The 22,752-nt window shown below is 42.4% G+C and overlaps 1 protein-coding gene across 2 annotated transcripts in view; it reads right to left on the minus strand.

The window, feature by feature from the left end:
* The window catches only part of DUSP22 (dual specificity phosphatase 22), a 41,988-nt gene extending 22,725 nt beyond the window's left edge, over nucleotides 1-19,263 (minus strand). For both annotated transcript variants that reach the window (XM_083358409.1, XM_083358410.1), the window contains exons 1-3: nucleotides 18,998-19,263; nucleotides 7,898-7,931; nucleotides 3,336-3,418 (exon numbers count right to left, since the gene is read on the minus strand). In XM_083358409.1, coding sequence (XP_083214535.1) covers nucleotides 3,336-3,418; nucleotides 7,898-7,931; nucleotides 18,998-19,018 — 138 coding nt within the window. In that variant the 5' untranslated portion in view covers nucleotides 19,019-19,263. The remainder of the gene's footprint in view (nucleotides 1-3,335; nucleotides 3,419-7,897; nucleotides 7,932-18,997) is intronic.
* Between the last annotated feature and the right edge of the window lie 3,489 nt (nucleotides 19,264-22,752).

Genomic DNA, 22,752 nt, shown 5'->3' on the forward strand with positions numbered 1-22,752 from the left:
TACCGGGAAACTCCCAAGACAACTCTCGCGGCCGCATTCTGTACCAGTTGGAGCCTCCGAGTGGTCTTCAAGGGAAGCCCCATGTAGAGAGCATTACAGTAGTCAAGGCGAGAGGTCACGAGCGCATGAGTGACCGTGCACAGGGCATCCCGGTCCAGATAGGGCCGCAACTGGCGCACCAGGCGAACCTGGGCAAAAGCCCCCCTAGTCACGGCCACTACATGATCTTCTAGGGTAAGCCGTGAATCTAGGAGGACTCCCAAGTTGCGAGCCCTATCCACGGGGGGTAAGAGCTCACCCCCCATAGAAAGAGATGGAACATTTTGAATGTCCCGGGATGCCGGAATGCACAGCCACTCAGTCTTGTCAGGGTTGAGCTGAAGTCTGTTCCTCCCCATCCAGACCCGAACCGCCTCCAGGCAACGGGACATCACAGCGAGGGCATCACTGGGGTGGTTTGGGGTCGAAAAGAAAAGTTGGGTATCATCGGCATATTGATGATACCCAACTCCAAAACCACGAATGATCTCACCCAGCGGTTTCATGTAGATGTTGAACAGGAGAGGCGAGAGAACCGACCCCTGAGGAACTCCACAAACGAGAGACCTAGGGGCCGATCTCTGCCCCCCTGCCAACACCGACTGCGAACGTCCCAGGAGATAGGAGGAGAACCACCGAAGAACCGTGCCTCCCACTCCCAATCCCCTGAGACGCCGCAGCAAGATACCATGGTCGATGGTATCGAAAGCCGCCGAGAGGTCTAATAGGACTAGGACAGAGGAATATCCCCTGTCTCGAGCCCTCCAGAGATCATTCACCAGAGCGACCAATGCCGTCTCCGTGCTGTACCTGGGCCTGAAACCTGATTGGTAGGGTCCAGATAATCCGCTTCATCCAGGACCAGAGGGAGCTGATGCGCCACCACACTCTCAACAACCTTCGCAAGAAAGCGAAGGTTGGAGACTGGACGAAAGTTGTTCAATACAGCTGGGTCCAAGGCAGGCTTCTTGAGGAGAGGTCTCACCACCGCCTCCTTCAAGACGGTGGGGAAATAACCCTCACTCAAAGAAGCAGATATAACCCCCTGGAGCCAGCCTCGTGTCCTCTCCCTAGCTGCATAAACCAGCCAGGAAGGGCACGGATCCAACAAACATGTGGAGCTCAGCCTCCCCATAATCCTGTCCACTTCATCAGGGGTCACAGAATCAAACTCTTCCCAGATAACATTGACAAGACCGTCCGTGTCCTGATCGCCTGACTCTGCCCAGCTGGAGTCCAAACCGGTCCGAATCCGAGCGATTTTATCCGACAGATGTTGACTAAATTCCTCAGCACGACCCTGCAAGGGATCCTCCCTCACCTCCTGATTAAGGAGCGAGCGAGTCACCCTAAACAGGGCGGCCGGGCGATTATCTGCGGACGCAATGAGGGTAGAGAAGTAATTACACCTCGCCACCCTCATCGCTGCGAGATAAGACCTAATATAGGTTCTTAACCGCAACCGGTCGGGTTCGGATCGGCTCGACCTCCAACAGCTCTCTAGGCCCCGTTTCCGACGCTTCATCTTCCGGAGCTCCGCGGAGAACCATGGAGCTCGCTGGGATCTGCGCCGGGTCAGGGGCCGCAAGGGTACAACCCGGTCAAGTGCCTCAGTGGCTGCCCTTTCCCAGGTTTCCACTAAGGCATCCGCCGAGCTGTGAGCAATGGAGGCAGGTGGGGACCCCAGCGCCGCTTGGAATCTATCAGGATCCATTAAGCGTCTGGGGCGGTACCATCTAATTGGTTCCGTATCCCCACGGCGGGGGGTGGCAAAACGGAAGACCATCCGCAGGAGATGATGATCGGTCCATGACAGGGGCATAATAAATGGAGAGCCCCCACCAAGATCATCCAACCACCGTCTAGATAAAAAAATCAGGTCAAGAGTGTGGCCTCCCTCATGAGTTGGTTCAGAAATTACTTGCGTCAGGTCCATGGCCGTCATGGAAGCCATGAACTCCTGTGATCATGAAAAGACCAAAGACCATTTTGCAATACCAAAAAAGAGAAAATGCCACTACTAGTCTTTCAAATTGTGTTCGCTCCACGTTTAAGGACAGTTTACTGTTATCAACACTCTCCAGACACTATGTCTCATTATTTGATCAATGTACTCTCTTCTACCTGCCAATCCAATTTTTTACTAAGCATCTGAATTTTGATCATGTGACCATTAGGATGCTGCAACAGTTGTTAAGAGTGAAAAATGGACACAAGTCACTTTTTTCAGTGCCATTTTAACTTTGAATGGTCACTAAATGAATGGTTATAACTATAAGTCAAGGACTTTTTGTACTGTCATGTACACATTCTTTCTGTCTCAAGGCTTATATATCACCAGATCCCAGACTAAGCTTACTGATCTCAAGGGGATATAAATGAAAGATAGATAGGGCTATATATGTGTGTGTGTGCGTGTGTGTGTGTGTGTGTGTGTGTGTGTGTGTGTGTATGTTTTAAATGTTTGTTAAGTATTTAGAGTGCACTTGCTTAGTCCCAGACACGGGACAAATCTTATTTCCTGTTTCAGCCTAGCCCAAGGCCATCTACAGGCAGTAGCCACAGCAGTGGCAGCTCATATTTGTGTAAATTTTTTTGGCTCCCTTTATTCTGTTAGCAAGCCAAAAAAAATAATTATATATTATATATTATATACATAATATATAATATATAATTATATATTTCACTTGACAAGTTTTAATTACAGGATATACATAGAGTAACATTCCCATTAATTTTTTGACTGCAATAAAATAGACACATATCTTCAATCTTGAAAGTTGGGATGAACAAAGTTTTATGATTTATAGGATCTAATTATTTTTTTAACAGAACCCCAAGAAATGGGCCACATTATTGTTTAGAACTACAACTTCCATCATTCTTTACCATTGGCCATACTCGCAAAAGCTGATAGTAGCTGAGGTTCAAAGTCTGGAGGAATACACATTGCCATTTGTAGTCCCATTTGATGATAATCAGATATTCAGAAGTACAATGACAATCAACACTGGTTAAATCACATGGAAGTTAGATGACACTGACGTATCATGACGTGATTATGACATTAGACTCATTTGAGCAGATTAATGGAAAAATGGTAATCAGAGTTCTTGAGAAAAAGCCCCCTTCTTGCACCTACACAATCTTTGTTGAACAACTTCCTCCTTCCTCTTATCCACAGTCTTTTATAGAAATAGTCCTAAGTTAATATTGTACTAATGCTAAAACAGCATTTGCCTGCTTATTCCTACTGATACCACATTGGTTTAAGTTTGGTGAGTTTCTTATCCTACCTCCAACATGGGCCGAGCACTGTCATGAATTGAAAGAATGTGTGTAATGTTATTCTGTTTTAGTTGTTCAGTGTCACGAGCATCTGTAACAAAGAGGAGACAAGGAAATAAAATTATCAGCTGCACTTATCTTGCTTCTTATAAGCATCCAAATAACATTGAGATGTCTTTCTCTAGTGTAACCTACCACTTTGGCTTGTTATGAAAGTAAAATATGGAAGAATCATACTAACCCATTAAGGTCATGGAAAATGAACTCAAAATATAATTTGGAGGCGTTTTGATTTTTTGATTCCATGAAATTAATAAATCAGAAAACAAGATTTATTATAAGGTTTGCCACTATGACGTAGCTGGATTCTAGCATTATTAAAGTTACCTGAAATGTTTTGAATTTCATATACTTATTTGCAAACTATTCTGTGTCTTATAAAGAAGGTCAAAATTTACAGTTAATTGAACAAGTACATTCAATAGCTTATCCCTTCATCACAACTCCCTACAGTAGAAAAAGCTGCTTAAACATAGTCAAGAGAAAAAAAAGATTTTGCAAAAGGGAAACTCCCAGGCTTCTCCCATTACGAATGACTAAACTAGCACAAAACAACTTGCTGATGATCATGTAATGCTTGAAACAAAATAATCCGATTAATCGTTTTAATCTTTTACTATTTTTTTTAAAAGTAGCACTTATTTTCAAAATTAGTATCATATGAATTTTATGTCATGAGAAGAAAACAAATCTGGATTAATAATCAGCTTAATAGCTTGCTTGGTGTAGCTATAGGAGCAAAAAAAAAAACCCCAAACAAGCTGTAGCAACATTAATTCTAAAGAAATTGGAAAATTTCCCCTGCAATATTTTAGGGCAGCATTTCTCAACTCCAGCAATTTAAAAATGTGTGGACTCTTAACTGCCAGAAATCCCCTGGAACTGCCACCATTCCTCCTAGGAGGATCCATTTTATACATTAGATCCCAAAGACTTGCTGGAAATCTTGACTGCTTTTGAAAGCTCAGAAGGAATGGGACTGGCTTGGTCTTCAGGGGAACATTATAGAAGAGCGTGTGACAGAGAGAGTTACAGAGAAGGACCAAGATCCCTGCAGATAGAACTCTCTCCAAGCAGGAAGTCAGAGAGAGCTTTCACAGTTTCCAGCTCTTACTAGAAAGATATAATAGACTGGACACTCCCAAAGATACCCGGAACCCAAGCCAAGAGGAGATTTAAGATGACCAGTAGTATTTTGAATTGCGCATGGAAACTAACTGATAGTGCAATTCTTGAGGCAACTGTGTTGTATGGGCAAAATATTGGTATTCATAAATGTCCAAGCTGATGCATCCTGGGGCAGCTAGAACTTCCAGATAGTCTTCAAAGACAAGCCTACATGCAGCACATTGCAGAATCCAAAGAAAAAAATGACTAAGGAATGAATAATCATAAAGAAAGTTTTTCTGAGCTGCAACTGGCACCAGGATGGAGCTGAGCAAAAGCCCTTTTAGCCGCAGCTGGTTGTTCCTTGAGCAAAAGCTCTTCAAGAAGATACCAAAATACAGAAAGTTCTGCTCAGGTGTGACCCATCCAAACCAAAAAATGGAATACAGGTAATTCTTGACTTACAACCACAATTGGGACCAGAATTTTGGTCACCAAGTGATGCAGTCATTACTGAGCCATCACGTGACCAGACCTGATTTTATTGCATTTTACCCATGGATATTAATAGCAATAGCACTTAGACTTATATACCGCTTCACAGTGCTTTACAGCCCTCTCTAAGTGGTTTGCAGAATCAGCATATTACCCCCAACAACCTGGGTTTTTATTTTACCAACCTAGGAAAGATGGAAGGCTGAGTCAACCTTGAACCGGTCAGGATAAAAGGAATCGAACTACTGGCAAAGTGAGCAGAGTTAGCCTGCAATACTGTGTTCCAATCACTTTGCCACCAGGGCTCATTATTAAGTGAATCACATGTTGTTAAGTGAATCACATTCAGTCAGGGTTCCTGAAACTTGGCCACTTTAAGACTTGTGGCTGGCTGGGGAATTCTGGGAGTTGAAGTCCACAAGTCTTAAAGTAGCCAAGTTTCAGGAACCCTGCATTGAGTAAATCTGGCTTCTCCAATTGACATTGCTTGTTGAAAGCTGGCTGGGAAAGTCGCAAACCGTGATCACGTGACTGCAAGATATTGCTATCATTATAAATGCAAGCTGGCTGCCAAGTGCCCAAATTGCAATCATGTGATTACACGGGTGGTAACTCTGAGGAGAGGTGGCAAGTCCCTTTTCCAAGGCTCTCATAACTTGAAATTGTTGATGAATGAATGGTTATAAATCGAGAACTAGTAGATTATCAGATGCAAAGCTACCCTGTCATGTTGAGATTGAATTATTTTCAGACCATAACAATCTCGAGACAATGCGAGAGAAAGTTCTTTAACCACACTTCCAATTCAATATGTGTAACTTGAGCATCATCTGTATATTTAATTTAAACATTAAGAATAATCTTCCATTTCTTATAGATGTGCATATCGAATATGAGAATATTGATATTCAATAAGAAATTATGTTAATCCTGATATTCAATATTGGGCTGATAAAACAAATCATATATCCATATATTGGCTACTGGGGGAACCACAAAAATACTTTTATCTTTACTTTCAAGTTATTTATGTATTACCCCTATAGGAATGGCTTGAGTATCTCAAGGGCCGTTTTATACAACACAAGCAGCAAGACTGGAGATTTTCTGACTTTTGCTATAGGCTAGCCATAAACACTTTTTTTAAAAAAAATGTTAAGCTATATTTTGGTCTTCATTAACTACAGAAGGAAAGGTTTTAAAAAACCAAATTGGGAAACAGATACCAGGTCTTGGTTTCACCACATTGGGTGCTCTGACTTGAAGCTCGTATTGCAAAGCAAATTTCCTCACAGTATGATTCTACTAAGTTTCAGATGAGATTGTTGTGCACCAATCCACGATCTGTTTCCTTACAGATAGAAACCTGTGTCCCCTCTGTTAATAAATCCAGGTTACCTATCTCCCATTTGATGCAATTTTTTAGCTTTAGGAAAGTGGTCATTGATGTTATTTTCCATTCTATTGTTTACATTCCATCAAACATCTATGCAGTATTCTTAACCAGAGAGAAGGCCACGATCTAGCACTTATGTTAATCATTCTGATGTCATTCATATAAAATGTGATGCATTGTGGGGTTTCTGATGAAACAGGAACACAATGTCGAAGTATGATCAGGAATGGTGCGCTCTCTCACCCGACTTCAGATGCACGGTTTAGCAGCATGGAATTGTGCTTTTCAAAGTAACAGCCTACAATTCTATCTTCTCTTCATTGTGTGGTTAACCTTCAAAGGTCTGCTGATCTAGCACACCCTTTCTCTGACATAACAGTGAACAATTTTTCAGCAAAAAGGGTCTGTCATTTCATTTTTGTCTCAAAATCGAAAGGGGAATGCTGAAGCAAATGGAAAACACTTCTATATTTCATCTTTTAAGAGACCAACGAAGCATACGAGACTGGTTCAAATTATGAAACCACAACTTAACTGAATTAAAGTAGTTTTGGTCCCTTCACCTTCTCCTACAGCTTTTGGTTCTATTTTCAGTCAGGCCTGGATGAGAGGGTCTGTCAAAACCCTAAGCCACGAGGAATATTAAATATGGCCAATTAAACAAGTTAGCTTCATAAGCCAAAGTATGAAGTTGTTTTACTCAAGTAAATGATATTTAAAATTAACCATACTTTGTCCAGAGGCCATAGAGGACATTTAAAAGGCAGCATTCCTCAGAGATGGCTGGAGAAAATGAAAAGACAGCATGTGAAAGCAAGGCTGGGCAGGATTCATTTTCTGGCCACTGTTTCTAATATTCACAGAAGAAATGAAACGGATATGATGTCCGTCCCCCTTTTAACTCTGAAAGTAAAGTTTAATGGAAACTATAAAGTGAAATTATTTTCTTTCTTACAGGGACATGGGTTTCTACCTATTTAGATTTTTCAAGTTCTGGAACTCAAGTGTGAAACATTTGAAAGGGGAGGGAACAGCCTGGAAATGCCAAACATCCCCTAGGCCTAGGAAAATAACAGTTAAGGAAAAGTGAGTAGCTGCAATAATAATGGATCTATTTTGAAAAGAAAGTAAGATCAGCAAGCACTTTAGATAAGGTGGAGCAAATGGCATTTCCCTGGCCCAATTCTCCCTTCTAAAGAAGATCCACTTGAAATCTGGGAGATGAAGTCTAGAAGTTTTAAAGTTGCCAAGTCTGGTGACCCTTACTATAGAATATTAGCCCTCGAAGCCAAGATTGTTTTTACTTTTTACTTTTATATTTGTTATTTAAAACCGCTTGGAAAAATTGATCAGAAGGGCACTCATATTTCTTTCAAATAAGTCAAACTGAGCCACTGTTCCTTGGGAGCACTAAGCAAAACCTCTAAGCGGACAGAGTTGTAACCCCCCCCCCCAATGTTGGAGATGCAATGCATAGTACTTTGCAATAGCTGCTAATAAAATTCATTTTACCTTTAAAATTTCCAAGGAACAAACCAGGAAGTATCTGTGAAAGGAAAAAAATAATATCAAATGTCAATCTTTTGTGGTAATATGGTATGACGCAGTTCAATTTGCATACAGAGGGGAACATAACACTATTCAAGCACAGTAAGGTTTACATGCTATTTCTTGTCACAGTCCCACACTGTTTTACACTTAAATGGCATGTTTGTACCTTTCAGTTACAATGTCCCATAATTTAAGGACAGTAAGAAGAAATAATACTCCAGACATGGGTATACAATCTGGTTCCCTCTAAATGTTCTACAGGCCAAAACATCTGAGGGTTGCAAGATTAGCAATAGAAGAGAATATTCGTAGCTCGGGGTTCAACAGTTAGAAGATTAATTGCTCTGCCTCTAAACTGACATATGTCATTTCTGAATTGGTTTCTTGTATATTTCTGGACTCTGTACAGTATAAGAATTCTTAGAACAAGACAAGCAGAGGTGGCTTGGGAGCTACCTTACCAGTTTTATTCTTGGTCTTACCCACCATAGCAGTCATTTTGTGAAAAGACAAATTGCCTCACTGTATCTCATAACACACTCACACAATTCTAAATGAGCCCCAAAAGGTTGCAATCCACGATGTGAGTCAAGGGAAGGGCGTTTCCAATTTCCCCCAAAATATAGGCAGTCCTTGACTTATATGACCACAACTGAGCTCAAAATTTCCAATGCGAGGCGAGATACTGGTTATGTGAATTTTGCCCCATTCTAAAACCTTTCTTTCCCGAGTGCTGTGTAGCAGAGTGAGCGCCTGTTACTCGTCCCAGCTTCTGCCAACCTAGCAGTTCGAAAGCACGTAAAAATGCAAGTAGAAAAATAGGGACTACTACGGTGGGAAGGTAACAGCGTTCCACGCGCCTTTGGCGTCTAGTCATGCCGGCCGCATGACCACGGAGACGTCCTCGGACAAACGCTGGCTCTTCGGCTTTGAAACGGAGATGAGCACCGGCCCCTAGAGTTTGAAACGACTAGCACATATGTGCGGGGGAATCTTTACCTTTTAAAACCTTTCTTGCCACAGTTGTTAGGGAATCACTGCAGTGGTTAAGTTAGTAACAAAGTGAATGTGGCTTTCCCCCCTCCCCCCTTCCCCCACTGACTTAGCTTGTTGGAAGCCGACTGGGAAGATTACAAATCATGATCACGTGACCCTCGGATAGTGCTGCTGTCATAAATACATGCCGCTTGCCAAGCGTCCAAATTTTGATCATGGGATCATGGGATGCTGCAACGGTCATAAGTCCCTGTAACTTCAAACAGTCTCTAAAGGAATGGCTGTATGTCAAGGAACATTTATATCATCTGGATGTCTAGCACGCTGGGTGCTGCTTAGGACGGTCACCCATAACAACGTTGAAAGGCGTGCCCAAGGCACAATGAATTTATTTATTTATTAGACTTGAATGCTGCTCATCTTGCCTAGAGGCTAGCAGGCTCCTATTTCTGATTCTGAAATGCCGGCAGGCGTGGAAAAGCCTGAACTCAAAAGGAAACCAGCTTTCCAGAGATCTCTCCTTCTTTAACCCAACATACCAAAAAGCCTACCTGTTTCCACAAAATCCACTGTCAAGATTTAGCTTGCCAATCATGATCTTTCCTAGGTCGGCTCCTTTGACAATGGGAAAGGAGGAGGCAGGAAACTTGTTCATCATTTCAGGAATGCACCCCGTATAGGATATCTGAGGTACAACATTTGCCTGGAATACTATGCCTTGTAGATTGTGATAAATCAGCAACAAGTGGCAAACGCCTGTTTAAAGCAGTAGGAGATTTTCTTTGGTTTTACTTTGTTGTTGTTTTCCTTTAACAGCTACTAAACTGCTAGCAGAACAGGTCCTAGGATTGTCGGGTACTATTATACATTTCTCTCTGAGGAAGTCAGCAAGCACATAATGGCCTGTTTATTTACAAATCATAACACAGAGCCATTTAGCCATCATAGCTGTCATTTCTGCTACCACCAAAAACAACTCTAAGAAAGACTGGTCCCATCATATTGTTAAAATAAAACACTGCTAAAATAATAATAATAATAATAATATTTAGGATACAGGTTTTTTTAGGGAACTCGTTACCACTGCTAACTTCCTTTACCACATCCTTGCCGTTCTTTCTTGAGCATGGCTTACTTTTGGGATTGTTCCCACATTCTCATGACATAGGATGCTTGCAGACTAGCACCCCACAATCTGGAGGAGGAGGAGGAGGAGGAGAGGAGTGAAGAAACAGTGCACTAACTGGTAAACTGCTGCAAGAAGATTGCACAGACTAACTACAAGCAGCAGCATGACCAAGTAGCAAGAATGGTGGATTGGAACATCTGCAAGAAATATTATTTGCCTACAAGCAAGAACTGGTAGGACCATAAAATAGAGAAAGTCATAAAAATGAAGAAGTTAAATTACTCTGGGACTTTAGAACTCAAACAGACAGGCACTTGCCACATAACACCCCAGAGTTATCATTTGTCGATAAGAAAGGCAAAGAAGTCTGGATAGTGGACGTGGCAGTGCCTGGAGACAGGAGAATAGAAGGAAAGAACTGGAGAAGTTAACAAAATACAAAGACCTACAAATAGAAACAGAACGACTATGGCAAAGGCAAGCAAGGGTAGCACCAATAGTAATAGGTGCCTTGGGTGCAATCCCAAAACAACTGGAGCACCACTTGAACACCTTTGGCCTTGAAAAATGCACCATCAGTCAGTTGCAAAAGGCATCTTTACTGGGAACAACTTCCATCCTGCAATAATATCTGTAATGCCATCAAACATCCACAGTCCTTGGTAAGGACTGAATAGACAGACAAAACTGCCAAACCCAGACCGAACATCTGGCTGACTCTGTGATGATTAATAATAATAATATGCATATGCAGACATTAACATGTAGGTGATAGTTCCAACAGTTACAGCAATAACCAGATATCACTTTAGATTAAATGAGCAATATCAAGGTATTTTAATACATCCATAGCAAGACTTCTGTTTCCCCACAGTCAAGTGCATTAGAGCTAGATATTATGAAAAGATTCCTAATTTCTCCTTATCCTGTAATAATAAAAAACATTAGAAGGAATCATATTTCCAGTAGATAACTATTTTCATATTGATCCAATCCTAATGAGCAGATATGAAAATTACAGACATGGACAACTAAACATATTAATTACCCTATGACAGTGGTCCCGTTCATGCAAATGGAGCTGCACATGTGCTTGCCCACCACTTGCTGAACCCATCCCCCTCTCCCCCCCGCCCCTGCTGGTCCGCAAAGCCAAAAGGGTTGGGGAACTCTGCCCTAGGAGCATAACATAGTAAGGGCCAATAATACACCCCTTTACAAAGTTGCGATCCTAGTAGTACTTCAGATGTAGCAGAACAAGAACTCCCAGAAACCCAAGCCAGCATGACCAATTATGATATCTCAGAATTCTAGATGAATGACATTAGTTTCCACTTCATTAAACAATGTTACTGTTTAACATTGACATTCATAACAATACTGACAAAGTTCATCAGAGGTATTTATTACTTCATCTTGTTTGCAATTCCACTTCTGAAGAATCCAAGCAGCTCACAGATAATAAACATAACATTAAAAAATGAACAATCCACACTTAACTTAACTTAACTTAACTTAACTTAACTTAACTTAACTTAACTTAACTTAACTTAACTATAACGTAACAACATCCTTTAATAGACAGCAAGATCTTCAAGTTTCCCAAAATATCTTCCTGGAGATCCAGAGTTCCAAGGCTCTTTGAAAATGCAGTACTGACAGGGTAGCCCAAATATTGAGGGGGGGGAACCAGGGGGAGGAGGCTGTCCCAATCCAATAGAAGGGATAAAAATAATGTGATCACAATTATTCTGCAGCAAGAACATTATAGACTTTGCAGTAGGACTTCTGAGCTGTTGTGTATTTCTGTATTACCAAAGTAAAACAGGATTAGCCAACTCAAGAGACTGATCAAACTGAAGAAGATCTATCTAGGTCAGTGATGGCAAACCTTTTATAGACCGAGTGCCCAAATTGCAACCCAAAACCCACTTATGCATTGTCGGGTGTTGGGTGGGCATGGCCCATTGGGTGGATGTGGCCCACTGGGTGGCTGTGGCTGAGGTGGTAACGGCCGACTGGATGGGACTAAAAAGTTCAATCAATCAATTCCAACTTTGCGAGATCTTTCCCCCCCCCCCAGATAAGTTGAAATTGATTGATTGATTGAACCCTTTTTTTTGCATACAGCAGTGGAGGCCTAAAGCAAAAAGGTTTTATAAAACCCAGCTGAAGGCCTAGGACTGGGGCAACGGTGTGCATGCCCAGAGAGGGCTCTGCGTGCCGCCTGTGGCACACGTGCCATAGGTTCGCCACCACGGATCTAGGTGGTTCCTAAGAGTTAGCACTGACTTGGTGGCACATTATCAAATCAAACTATAAAGATTTAATACACTACAAGTCCACCATTATTTAACCCTGCCAGGTTCCTTACCCTGCCTGACTTTTAAAAAAAAATAGTTGTAGAATGTTGCAAAACAAAGTACTAATTTCTCCTATCAGTTTAATTGCAAAGAATGTGTGACCCACAAATTCTTGGAAAAACCATGAATGCAGGTCAATGATTGCTTGGATGTGTGCCCACCTAACTAGATAATTTTTAAGCAAATGTATGATGGGGTGTTAGAAAGCATCTTGTGCAATTATACAGTGTAGAGAATTCACATTTCAAACGTGGTTTTATTCAGAGGTTTGAATGATTTACTTCACTTGGAATATGGCCAGGGGAACTAAAATTTAAAAATATTCTGCTATTATTTGAGATGCTCCTTCCATTGAAGAGGATTTTTTTTTTGTTGCTACACTAACCCCCTTTTCCAATTCCTGGGTTTAAGGTCTTGCAAGAGAAAGGCTAACTTGAGACCTCTGCAGCTTCCTTTCACACAAGATGAATAGCAACAATATTAACAAGAGTTTTGTACGTTCTCCATTATGAAAACAATGAAAAAGTCATAAATATTCAGTTGGTTTCTTCCTCAGAAGGAATGTGGGTGAGGTTTTCTGCTGCTGCGGGGCCCACGACAGTTCAAGGTGGAACAGTAATTTTCACTTATTCTCAATATCGCAACTGAGCTTCAAAATATTTTTGATGAGGGTTCAGGAAATGAAAATGATGATGTATGGAAGAACCCTTACGTCTTTTAAGTATAATAATTTGGGTGGTATGTATGTACGTATTTCCTGCTTTTACATTACAGTCAAAGTGGGAAACATCTTATAATGTGCTCTCATAATATAATTTAAAGCCATAAGTAGATGCTGCCACTAGGAAAATTTAGAGAAGAGGCTGATTTTGCCTGGAAGCCATGAATCAGCCTTCATTTCTAAAAAGACTGCAAAATACAGATAAGAAGATGCCCAGCTCAGAATGGCAAAAGGAAAAAAAAGAGAATGTTGAGTTAGTTTGAAGAGAGAAATGACACATGAATAAAATATCTAATAAATATTTATATATATGACAACCGGGAAATGACAGTTATCTCAGTAATATATCACATTTTGGCATATAGTAGCATAAAACGGCCCCATGTCCAATGCTTGCTCTAAAGCCCCATTGTCCTTGGTTTATGAAAGAAGATGCAATGCAAAACCTGGCCATTATTTTTGTGCCAAGACTGGCCCATGTAAGCCAAAGGGAAGACACCAGTTTGCCTCTTACTTTATAGCATCTTAGTGGGCAAGATGAGCTACACCATCCTCTGGAATAAGCGGGAAGCAATCCAGCCAAGCCTATGATGCTAAAGAGCGTCTAATCTAAAATAAGGCAAAAGGAAAAACAGCCTGGAGACAAATAAAAGAGTGTGAAGGGAAGAATGTGAGCGAATGTCTCTCATTCCACTCTATGTAGGTTCCAAGAGCGGACATGCTACCTTGGGTGGCATTACCGATTGGTCAGACAGGAACAAACAATAGCCAGATGATCCAAGCACCAACTGTGGCAATAGCAGCTGTTTGCAAGCTATGGGGGTTGTCCTGGTCACTAAGGGGAAGGAAGTAAGCCTCTCCGGCTTAAGAACAAAGGGAGTTTTGAAAATTGAAGTAATCCCATCAGCAGATTTCTCTTGTCCAAACCATATATAGCTTTGACCAAAGGATAGACTCAGTTGACCAACTAAGGCAATTCATGAAGGTCAGATCAGATCCAGAGGCATATAAATTTGCCGTTTTAGCACCTGATTTTCATTAGACCTTTGGATGCTGTATTGGTGCCAAACAGAGTTTTGCTCCAGCTACTGTCATTGAACAAAAATATGGCCAAGCCCCCTCACTCAGCAAGGAACTTCCTTTACTCATTCCAAGCTGACCCTGAATACAATAGGGCAACTGCTACAACCTATCCTTTGTTCTTGTGCCAAGACGGCCCATTACTTACAAAGGGAAGTATCAAAGTGCAAAGTGGATGGGGTTTGTTATGGTCACACCCACTTCCCTTATTGTGCCCCCCTCACACCTTGCAATGAAGTCATCACAACTGAGCTTAAGCACAGCTTAAACAACAATAGACATTCAAGCTATTCCCTGTTGCCTCTCCAAACCTTATAGGCTAATAAAGTTACAATCAACACGGACAAGTTGAAATTTAGAACAAGGAATGTTTTCTTGGGAAATCTCTCCATTCTACTTATTTGCAGATATGTAGCTCAAGCCTCCTTTCTAAAATTTGTGCATTTAGTTCTGGAGCAGGCATTCACCTTCTACCCAACCTTACAATCAAATCAGTTACATTATTTCTGTACTTTCATCCATTTCTATGCTGATAATCATGAAAGGAATAGTATGTGCAGGACTTCACCTTCATAAGCCTGCACCGCTAGCTATTATAAATTCTGATGTGCAAACATCAGGAATTTCATAAAATGAATAAAACCTAGAGCTCAAATATGAGAGACAAACCCATTTTTAAAGACAAAGGCCACTATGAAATGTGATATCCTGTGAGGGTCACTTGGTATAGTGGAGTTAAGGCATCAGGCTAGAAAATGGGAGGCTGTGAGTTTTAATCCTGCTTTAGGCCAGGCATTTTCTCTTAGCCTTAGGAAGGAAGCAATGGCAAACCACTTATGAAAAACCTTGCCAAGGAAACTGCAGGAAATGATTTAGGCAATCTCCAAATACTGGACATAACTGAATGGAAAGTAAAGCAATCAATCAATAAAACTGATACTAGAGGGGCAGGGAAAATTCAAAACAGCTGTTTTCTTATCTTGAAGGTCCAGATAGGATAATTATGTTAACAAATTAGCTATGTAATCTATGTAATCTATGATTACATGATATATAATTTTAAAAAGTGATAGTGCCATTTCTATATCAACCAATCTATCTAATACAGACATGTCAAACACAAGGCCCGGGGGCCGGATCCGGCCCGCGAAGTGGTTTCATGTGGCCTGCGAAGCCATCCTGGAAACAGTGAGGGAACGGCCCCCACTGCCTTGGCCCTGGCCCAGAGACCCTCCTTCTGCCAGAGACCCTCAGATCTGTCCCACTCCTGCCCAGGCCCCCATAGGCACCCTTGATGCGAACGATGTAGAGCTGGCCACGCCCACCCAGTAGGCCATATGCACTCTAGCTACGCCCACCCAGTAGGCCACGCCCACCCTGGCCATACCCACCTGGCCCCCTGAGGGCAACCGCAATGCTGATGCGGCCCTCAATGAAATTGAGTTTGACACCCCTGATCTAATAGGTAAATGGCTAGTTTATACTATTTTTAGGTAAAAGTAAAAAGTTGAGGTTTGTTGTTACTATCTTATTCTACTGCACCAAAGGGAACAGAGGTCAATGCCTTTTCATTCTTTTTCCCTTCTTTTCTACACTCTTCCCTTCCCTTTTCCCTCCCCTATTTTTCCTATTGTTTTTGTATTTTTGTATTTTATTTTATAAACTAATAAAAGGGACAATTTTTAAAAAATAAAAACTTAAAAGTGAATGCAATAAAAAAAACAAAAAAAGTCATGGTACTTATACACAACGAATAATAGTTATAAGTAAGCAATCCGGATTTATATGAACATTTAAGGTTATAGGAAACATGCAACACATTTTTTAGTGGTGGAAACCTACAAATGCAGCCAACGCTTTAAAAAGCCTTAAAACAGACAAGTCAGAAATGCTGTTTGTGGCCAGACTATTTTCTTGGGAGCTAAGCAGTGCATCCTCTGTCAGAAAAAAAAAACCTGATGCATTGGCCCAAAAGATCAACTCTGCAAGTTGATGGTTCTCCTAGCAATGCTTTTTTTTGGGGGGGTGGGGGGTGGGAAGGTGCGGGGACGACACGCCAACACATTGGAAGAGACTCAAGATTCTTCTGAATCTTGACACACTCAAGCATTGGGCCCTATCCAACCAGATGCAATTCAGTGGTGAGAAATGTAAGGTCCTGCACTTAGTCAGGAAAAACCAAATGCATAGTTACAGAATAGGAGGTAAGTATGAGTCAGCAGTGTACGGCAGCTGTCAAAAGAGCTAACGCAATTCTAAGCTGCATCAACAAAGGGATAGCATCAAGATTACGGGACCTGATAATAATACTGCTTTACACTCCACTGGTGAGACTACCCTTGGAATACTGCATCCAGTTCTGGTCACCATGATTCAGAAAAGATGCTGAGGCCCTAGAAAGAATGCAGAGAAGAGCAACAAAGATAAGGGATTTGGAGGCTAAATCATACGATGAACGATGAACGGCTAAGGGCACTAGGTATGTTTAGCCTAATGAAGAGAAGGCTCAGAGAAGACATGACAGCATTCTTCTAATACTTGACAGGTTGTCACAGGGCATTGATTTATTCTCCACAGAATCTGAGGAGAGGACAAGAAGCAACGGGTGGAAACTTGTCAGAGGGAGATTCGACCTGGAAATAAGGAGGACTTTCCTGACAGTCAAAGAATTCGTCAATAGTACAGTACAGCTTGCCTCCCAGAGTTGTGGGTGCTCCATGTCAAGATTGGACAACTATTTGTCTGGGATGGTATAAGGGCTCCTGCTTTGGGCAGGGGGGCTGGACTAGAAGACCTCCAAGGTCCCTTTCAGCCCTATGATTCTATGAATCATCAGCAAATAGAAATAGCACTTCCATCCCACCACCTTCCTTAAAAAGTCTTGATGTGGCTCAGGCTAATTATGTGGTGATTATCTAAAGAACTGAATACAATATCACAACCCATGACAAGGCCCTCTTTAAAACAATTTGTAAATTTCAATTACTATATGCTACCAGATTTGGGGTGGTGTTGGTGACTTATAGCAATCTTCTCCAACTAGGGCAGGGGTGTCAAACTGCCAGCCGGCGGGCCTGATGCGTCATCCGGAAGCCACGCCCACCCCATTGCTGGCAATGACAAAACAGTCCCGATACGTCACGTGACATCACAAGTTTGACATGTCTCAACTAGGGGCTCTCCAAATATATAGCATAAAAATTCCTATTAACCTCAGCATCACAACCACTTTAGACTTAAATGATAGAAATTATCTCTTGGCAATAAATTTCATAGCTTGTAGAAACCCAAATTACAAATTTTGAATGTATCATACCTGTTAATTTTAACTTTATTCAACCCCAGATTCAATTTCAGCATGCTATTTTTGATTGTTTTATAACTCAAACATAACTTCAACTTCCTTCAGGAATCTCTGCCGTTCTAAACTTTCTAAAATTCGCTCTTAAGTGAATTTACAACCTTTCTTATTACAATTGTTAAGTAAATCATTCCAATTGGTAAGTTAGGAACATTTGGATGCTAAGTGAATCTGGCTTCCCCATTGACTTAGCTTGTCAGGTGGTCACAAAATGTCATCACATGACCCCAGGGGACATTACAAGCATCATAAATATGAGTCAGTTGTCAAGCCTCTGAATTTTGATCAGGTGACCATAGGGATGCTGCAACGATTGTTACCGGTGAAAAAAGGTCGTCTCTTTTTTCAGTGTGGTTATTAACTTCAAACAGTCATTAAATGAACCCTTGTAAATCGGGGACTACCTGTACAGGCAAAAGTACCGTCACAAATCAGCTTCAAGTTATTTCACTATAACTGAAAATGAAAATGTATAAACATCTCCCACCATTCGAGCAGCAGAATAATGGAAATGGAAATAATGGATTTGGGGCTGGTGGGGGGGAAGATGAGGAGTGTGCAGAGCGAGCCGATAGGCCTCCCTTTTCGTATCACAGCATCGCTGGCAAAGTGCAAACGGCAGACAAGATACTCGCAAAAGCTCCCGAGGTATGCGAGCGATTTAAAGCGCCCAGGCAGCCTCGCCCAGCTGCTGAATAATAACCCAGCTGCAAGATCTTTGATGATCTCAAGCATTTCCGGCTTTTATATGCAAATGAGAAAGACGCCAATAGTCACTGGGGAAGGGGAGCTAAGCTTTAAAATTTCAAAATGCAGACCTCGAAGCTGCGCGTTGGGGGCCTCGGCGCAGCTTTAATGAGGGAGACGAGCGTTTTTGTCTTCTGTTTTTAGGACAACTGTGTTTTTTTCCCCCTCGCTCTTCTAAACCAAGGTATTCTAACAGAGGCGGCGCAAAACGCGTGGTTCCCAACTTTAAATCCGCCGACCTTCGAGTAAGCCCCATTTAGAGACCAACGGGAGTTGTTACTGTTTAAGCAACCCCCGATAGGAAGGGGCAGGAATAAACGGCGATCAAAATCCACTGAACTCAGCGCGAGCCGCTTCCGAATACATTGTAGGCGTTGGATCTGGTTGCACGTGTAGATGGCAATCACCCAGAGAGGCGGACACGCGTCCGATTTCCGCAAACACCCCCGCTTTTAAAACGAAACGCTACTGTAATTTGTTTAGTCCTTGCAGCATCTAGAATGTTCTTCAAAGTGTTAGTCAACATACCCTTTTGTAATGATCAAAGCAAGGACCCGAAGTGGGGGGGGGCACTCGGAAGGCTTCTGTCCGGGGGGGGTGTCCCCTAAACCCTCGCACGCGAGCACAACCCCGAAAATAAAAAACAAAGATAAGCAGAGTTTACCTTATTCATCCCATTCCCCATGGCTCTAAACGATCTGAAACTTTAGCACCAGAGACTGGAAGCAATCAATTGACTAGGAAGCTGCAAATAAAAATACTGGGGCGGGGAAACAACGGTATTTACTCTGTATGAGTGAGCAATCAAATATAGAAGCGATTATATTGTTAACTATTTTTCACCGCAGGAGTTCTAAAAAATCTCCCGTCCATCAGAATTAGCCGGGACTTTCCTCTTAAGGTATTTTATAAGCGGAATCCGCCCCTGGATTTCTCTGGATGAAAGCCCAGATGAACTAGTTACAAGTTTATACTGCCAGGAATTACGTCTCGGTCAATCCGACCTTTCTGATCTTACCACTCCCACGTGTGATTAAACTCCAGGCGCCGTGAAAATTGCTCCAAATAACAGCGCTAAAATTTCTGGGATTCGTAGTTTTACGCCCGTTCGGTCGCTGGCTGAAAGCGGGATGGAAAAACTACAACGCCCGGCATGCACAGCGACAAGCTTAGGTTCCACCTTCCTGACCACGTACACAAAGTTGTGAGAGCTCCGCCTACTTTCATTCCTGGAAAGGATGAGTAAGCGCCGGCGGCTTCTTTGATACACGCTGTGGAGGCGGTGGGACGTGTTTGGTTTCTGGGCAAAGGCAGCCTCCCAGTTAACGCCGTGCATTTTTCTATAGATAGTTTATTTATCGCTGCTTATGCAAATACGTATTTTGTGAGAAAACGGCCCCAAATTAAACGAGCCTTTTCCAGTAAATTGCTATCTGCAGAGCTGTTTTCTAGAAGTCTATTTCTAGAAGTGTATTTCGATTTTGATGTTCCAGTTATAGCAGCTTCCTAACAGAACAATGAACAAATGGAACAACTTGCCTTCAATGGTTGTGGGTGCTTCATCACTGGACATTTTTTAAAGAAGAGACTGGACAGCCATTTGGCTGAAATGGTATAAGGTTTCCAGCTTGAGCAGGGGATAGGACTAAATCAGGGCTTTTCAACCAGTGGTACGGGTACCACCTGTGGTACATTGGCACCTGGCAGGTGGTACACGACCATCCTAGAAAAGTGGTAGCGGGGGAGGGGAATGAGCTGAACCGGTGGCAGCACCACACAAGCCTGAGTGAGAGATGGCTGGAGCTGTAGGGTTCTCAAGGCTCAGCAGAAGCGCCAGTATCAGCGTTTCTTCAGGGCTGTCAGGGCTCAGCGGAAGTGTCAGGATCAGTGCCAGGCTCCAGCTGGAGCTTGGTGCTGATCCTGGCGCTTCTGAGCCCAGAAGAAGCACCGATCAGCTGGAATGTTGCAGCATCTCCAGGGTCTTGTGATGTACATTCAGATACTTGGCAACCGATTCATATTTATGATGGTTACAGTGTCCCAGGGTCATGGGAAATGACCAAAAACTGCTGCAACCACCCAGCAGATGGGGAGAATAAAAACCAAACACTCCCCATGCCACTGCCAATCCTCAACAGAAATGCTCGGACAGGAGGAAGAGCACCGCCAGGCAGGCAGGCAGGTGTCTTGCTCAGCTGTGGTTTAGGGGGCACTTTTTTCAGTGCCATTGTAACTTTGAACAGTCACTAAGCAAATGTTGTAAGTCGAGGACTACCTGTACTTCATCACTTTTTTCCTTTTTTGGGGGGTCATCAAGTTTTTGACACCTTGCTAGGTGACTGGTGGTACTCGGATGTTGCCATATCCTAAAAGTGGTACAGTGGGTGAAAAGGCTGAAAAGCCTTGGACCAGATGACCTCCAAGGTCCCTTCCAACTCTATTATGTAACTAACTAAAGACACCTACAGCAGACATGTCAAACACAAGGCCCGGGGGCCAGATCCGGCCCGTGAAGTGGTTTCATGCGGCCTGTGAAGCCATCCTGGAAACAGTGAGGGAACAGCCCCCTCTGCCTTGGCCCTGGCCCAGAGACCCTCCTCCTGCCAGATATCCTCAGATCTGTCCCACTCCTGCCCAGGCCCCCATAGGCACCCTTGATGCGAACGATGTAGAGCTGGCCACGCCCACCCAGTAGGCCATACGCACTTTAGCCATGCCCACCCAGTAGGCCACGCCCACCCGGCCCCCTGAGGGCAACCGCAATGCTGATGCGGCCCTCAGTGAAATTGAGTTTGACACCCCTGACCTACAGGGAAAGGCAGGGCACTCAAAACTTTTCTTGAGCAACAAGGGAATACAAAGGGTAGTCCTTAACTTATGACTACAACTGAGTCCAAAATTTCTGTTAGTAAGCAAGACAGTTCTTTGGTGAGTTTTGTCCCATTTTACAACCTCTCTTGCCACAGTTGTTAAGTGAAACACTGCAGTTGTTACATGCATGGTTGTTAAGTGAATCTGGCTTCCCCTTTGACTTTGCGTGTCAGGTTGCAAAAAGTGATCACATGACCCCGGGACACTGCAGCTGTCATAAATACATGCCAGTTGCGCAGTGTTTGAATTTTGATCATGTGACCACAAGGATGCTGCAATGGTAGTAAGTGAAAAACAGCCAATGCCATGTGTCACAGTGCCATTGTAACACAACTGAAACTGTTCTAATTTATTTTCTGATGCTAAGATTGAAGAGTTTGAGCCATCTTAAAAACACAACTTTTCCCAATGTTTTGGCTTCTGTCTCAATCATTATCAGACACTTGATTGTTGCAGGAAATGGTGCGCCAGAAGCACCACTGTGTTTGTGTGTGTGTAAAAGAGAGACAGCAGATAAGAATGCAGGAGAGCAAAACTACAGTTCCACAAACATTCACAGGGCGGGGGGGGGAAAGCTTAGCCTTCTACCAAACTAATCACTTCACCAATATTTCTGTAAATAAAGTAAGCAGACACTTCAGGAAATTTCACAATATCTTTTTGTCTTATTATTATTATTTTTGTTGCTATTTCACCTGCAGTGATAGTTCTTTTATTTGTCACTGTCGCGCAGAAAATGAAACTTATCTTAATCTCATTGAATATCTGAACAGAACTGAAATGTAGAAAGACAATTTCATATTCGGGAACTTTTCCACTGCTGAGTAATTTTATTGTTTAATATAAGCTGATTGTATCCGAGCAAATATTCAGGGGTAATGCACTATAGAAATGAAGGAAGGTTTCCTGTGAATCTTAAAGCTTTATGCCAGAATTGAAATTTGTTGTAGTTTCAGATGAAATCGTGTTGTGAACCATTTTCAGGGTTTCACTGGTTTTTTCAGCATTATGAAACAGGTGTGCTCTGCCTGCTCTGTCAGCTGTTTCAGTAACATTTTCCCAAAGCAGTCAATAGAGTCAAGTTTAATGTTTTAATACTGTCCTGAAGTATATACGGTAACAAGTACTAAGCAGCTCAGACTGTTTGTGTAGGCTTATATAACACATGGGTGTTATATATGAGTGAATGCTAACCATCCAATCTGATTGGCTGCTAATACACACCAGTGACTCGCATGCATTTAGACATCTTTATTTATTAAAGTTATTAAAGCCCTGAAGTCTCTAATCGAGTGATGGTGAACCTTTTTGGAATAAAAAATTCAGACAGTGCCTAACTTGACTCTGCTGGCATATCACAAACACCCTCCCCAAACAAAACAAACAATTCTCTCCCCCCCCATCCCTCCCTCTAGGCCACTCTGAATTGGAGAAGGGTAGTGTTATGTACTGGGCTTTTGGTGATACACCACGTGGGTTGCTGGAGCAGCTAACGGCTCTCCAGCAACCCAGACTAACTGTCTCCTGTCCTGCATTTGGCTAACCCCA

The sequence above is a fragment of the Vipera ursinii genome (genome assembly GCF_947247035.1).
Source record: "Vipera ursinii genome assembly, chromosome: 3".
NCBI classification, from domain to species: Eukaryota; Metazoa; Chordata; class Lepidosauria; order Squamata; family Viperidae; genus Vipera; species Vipera ursinii.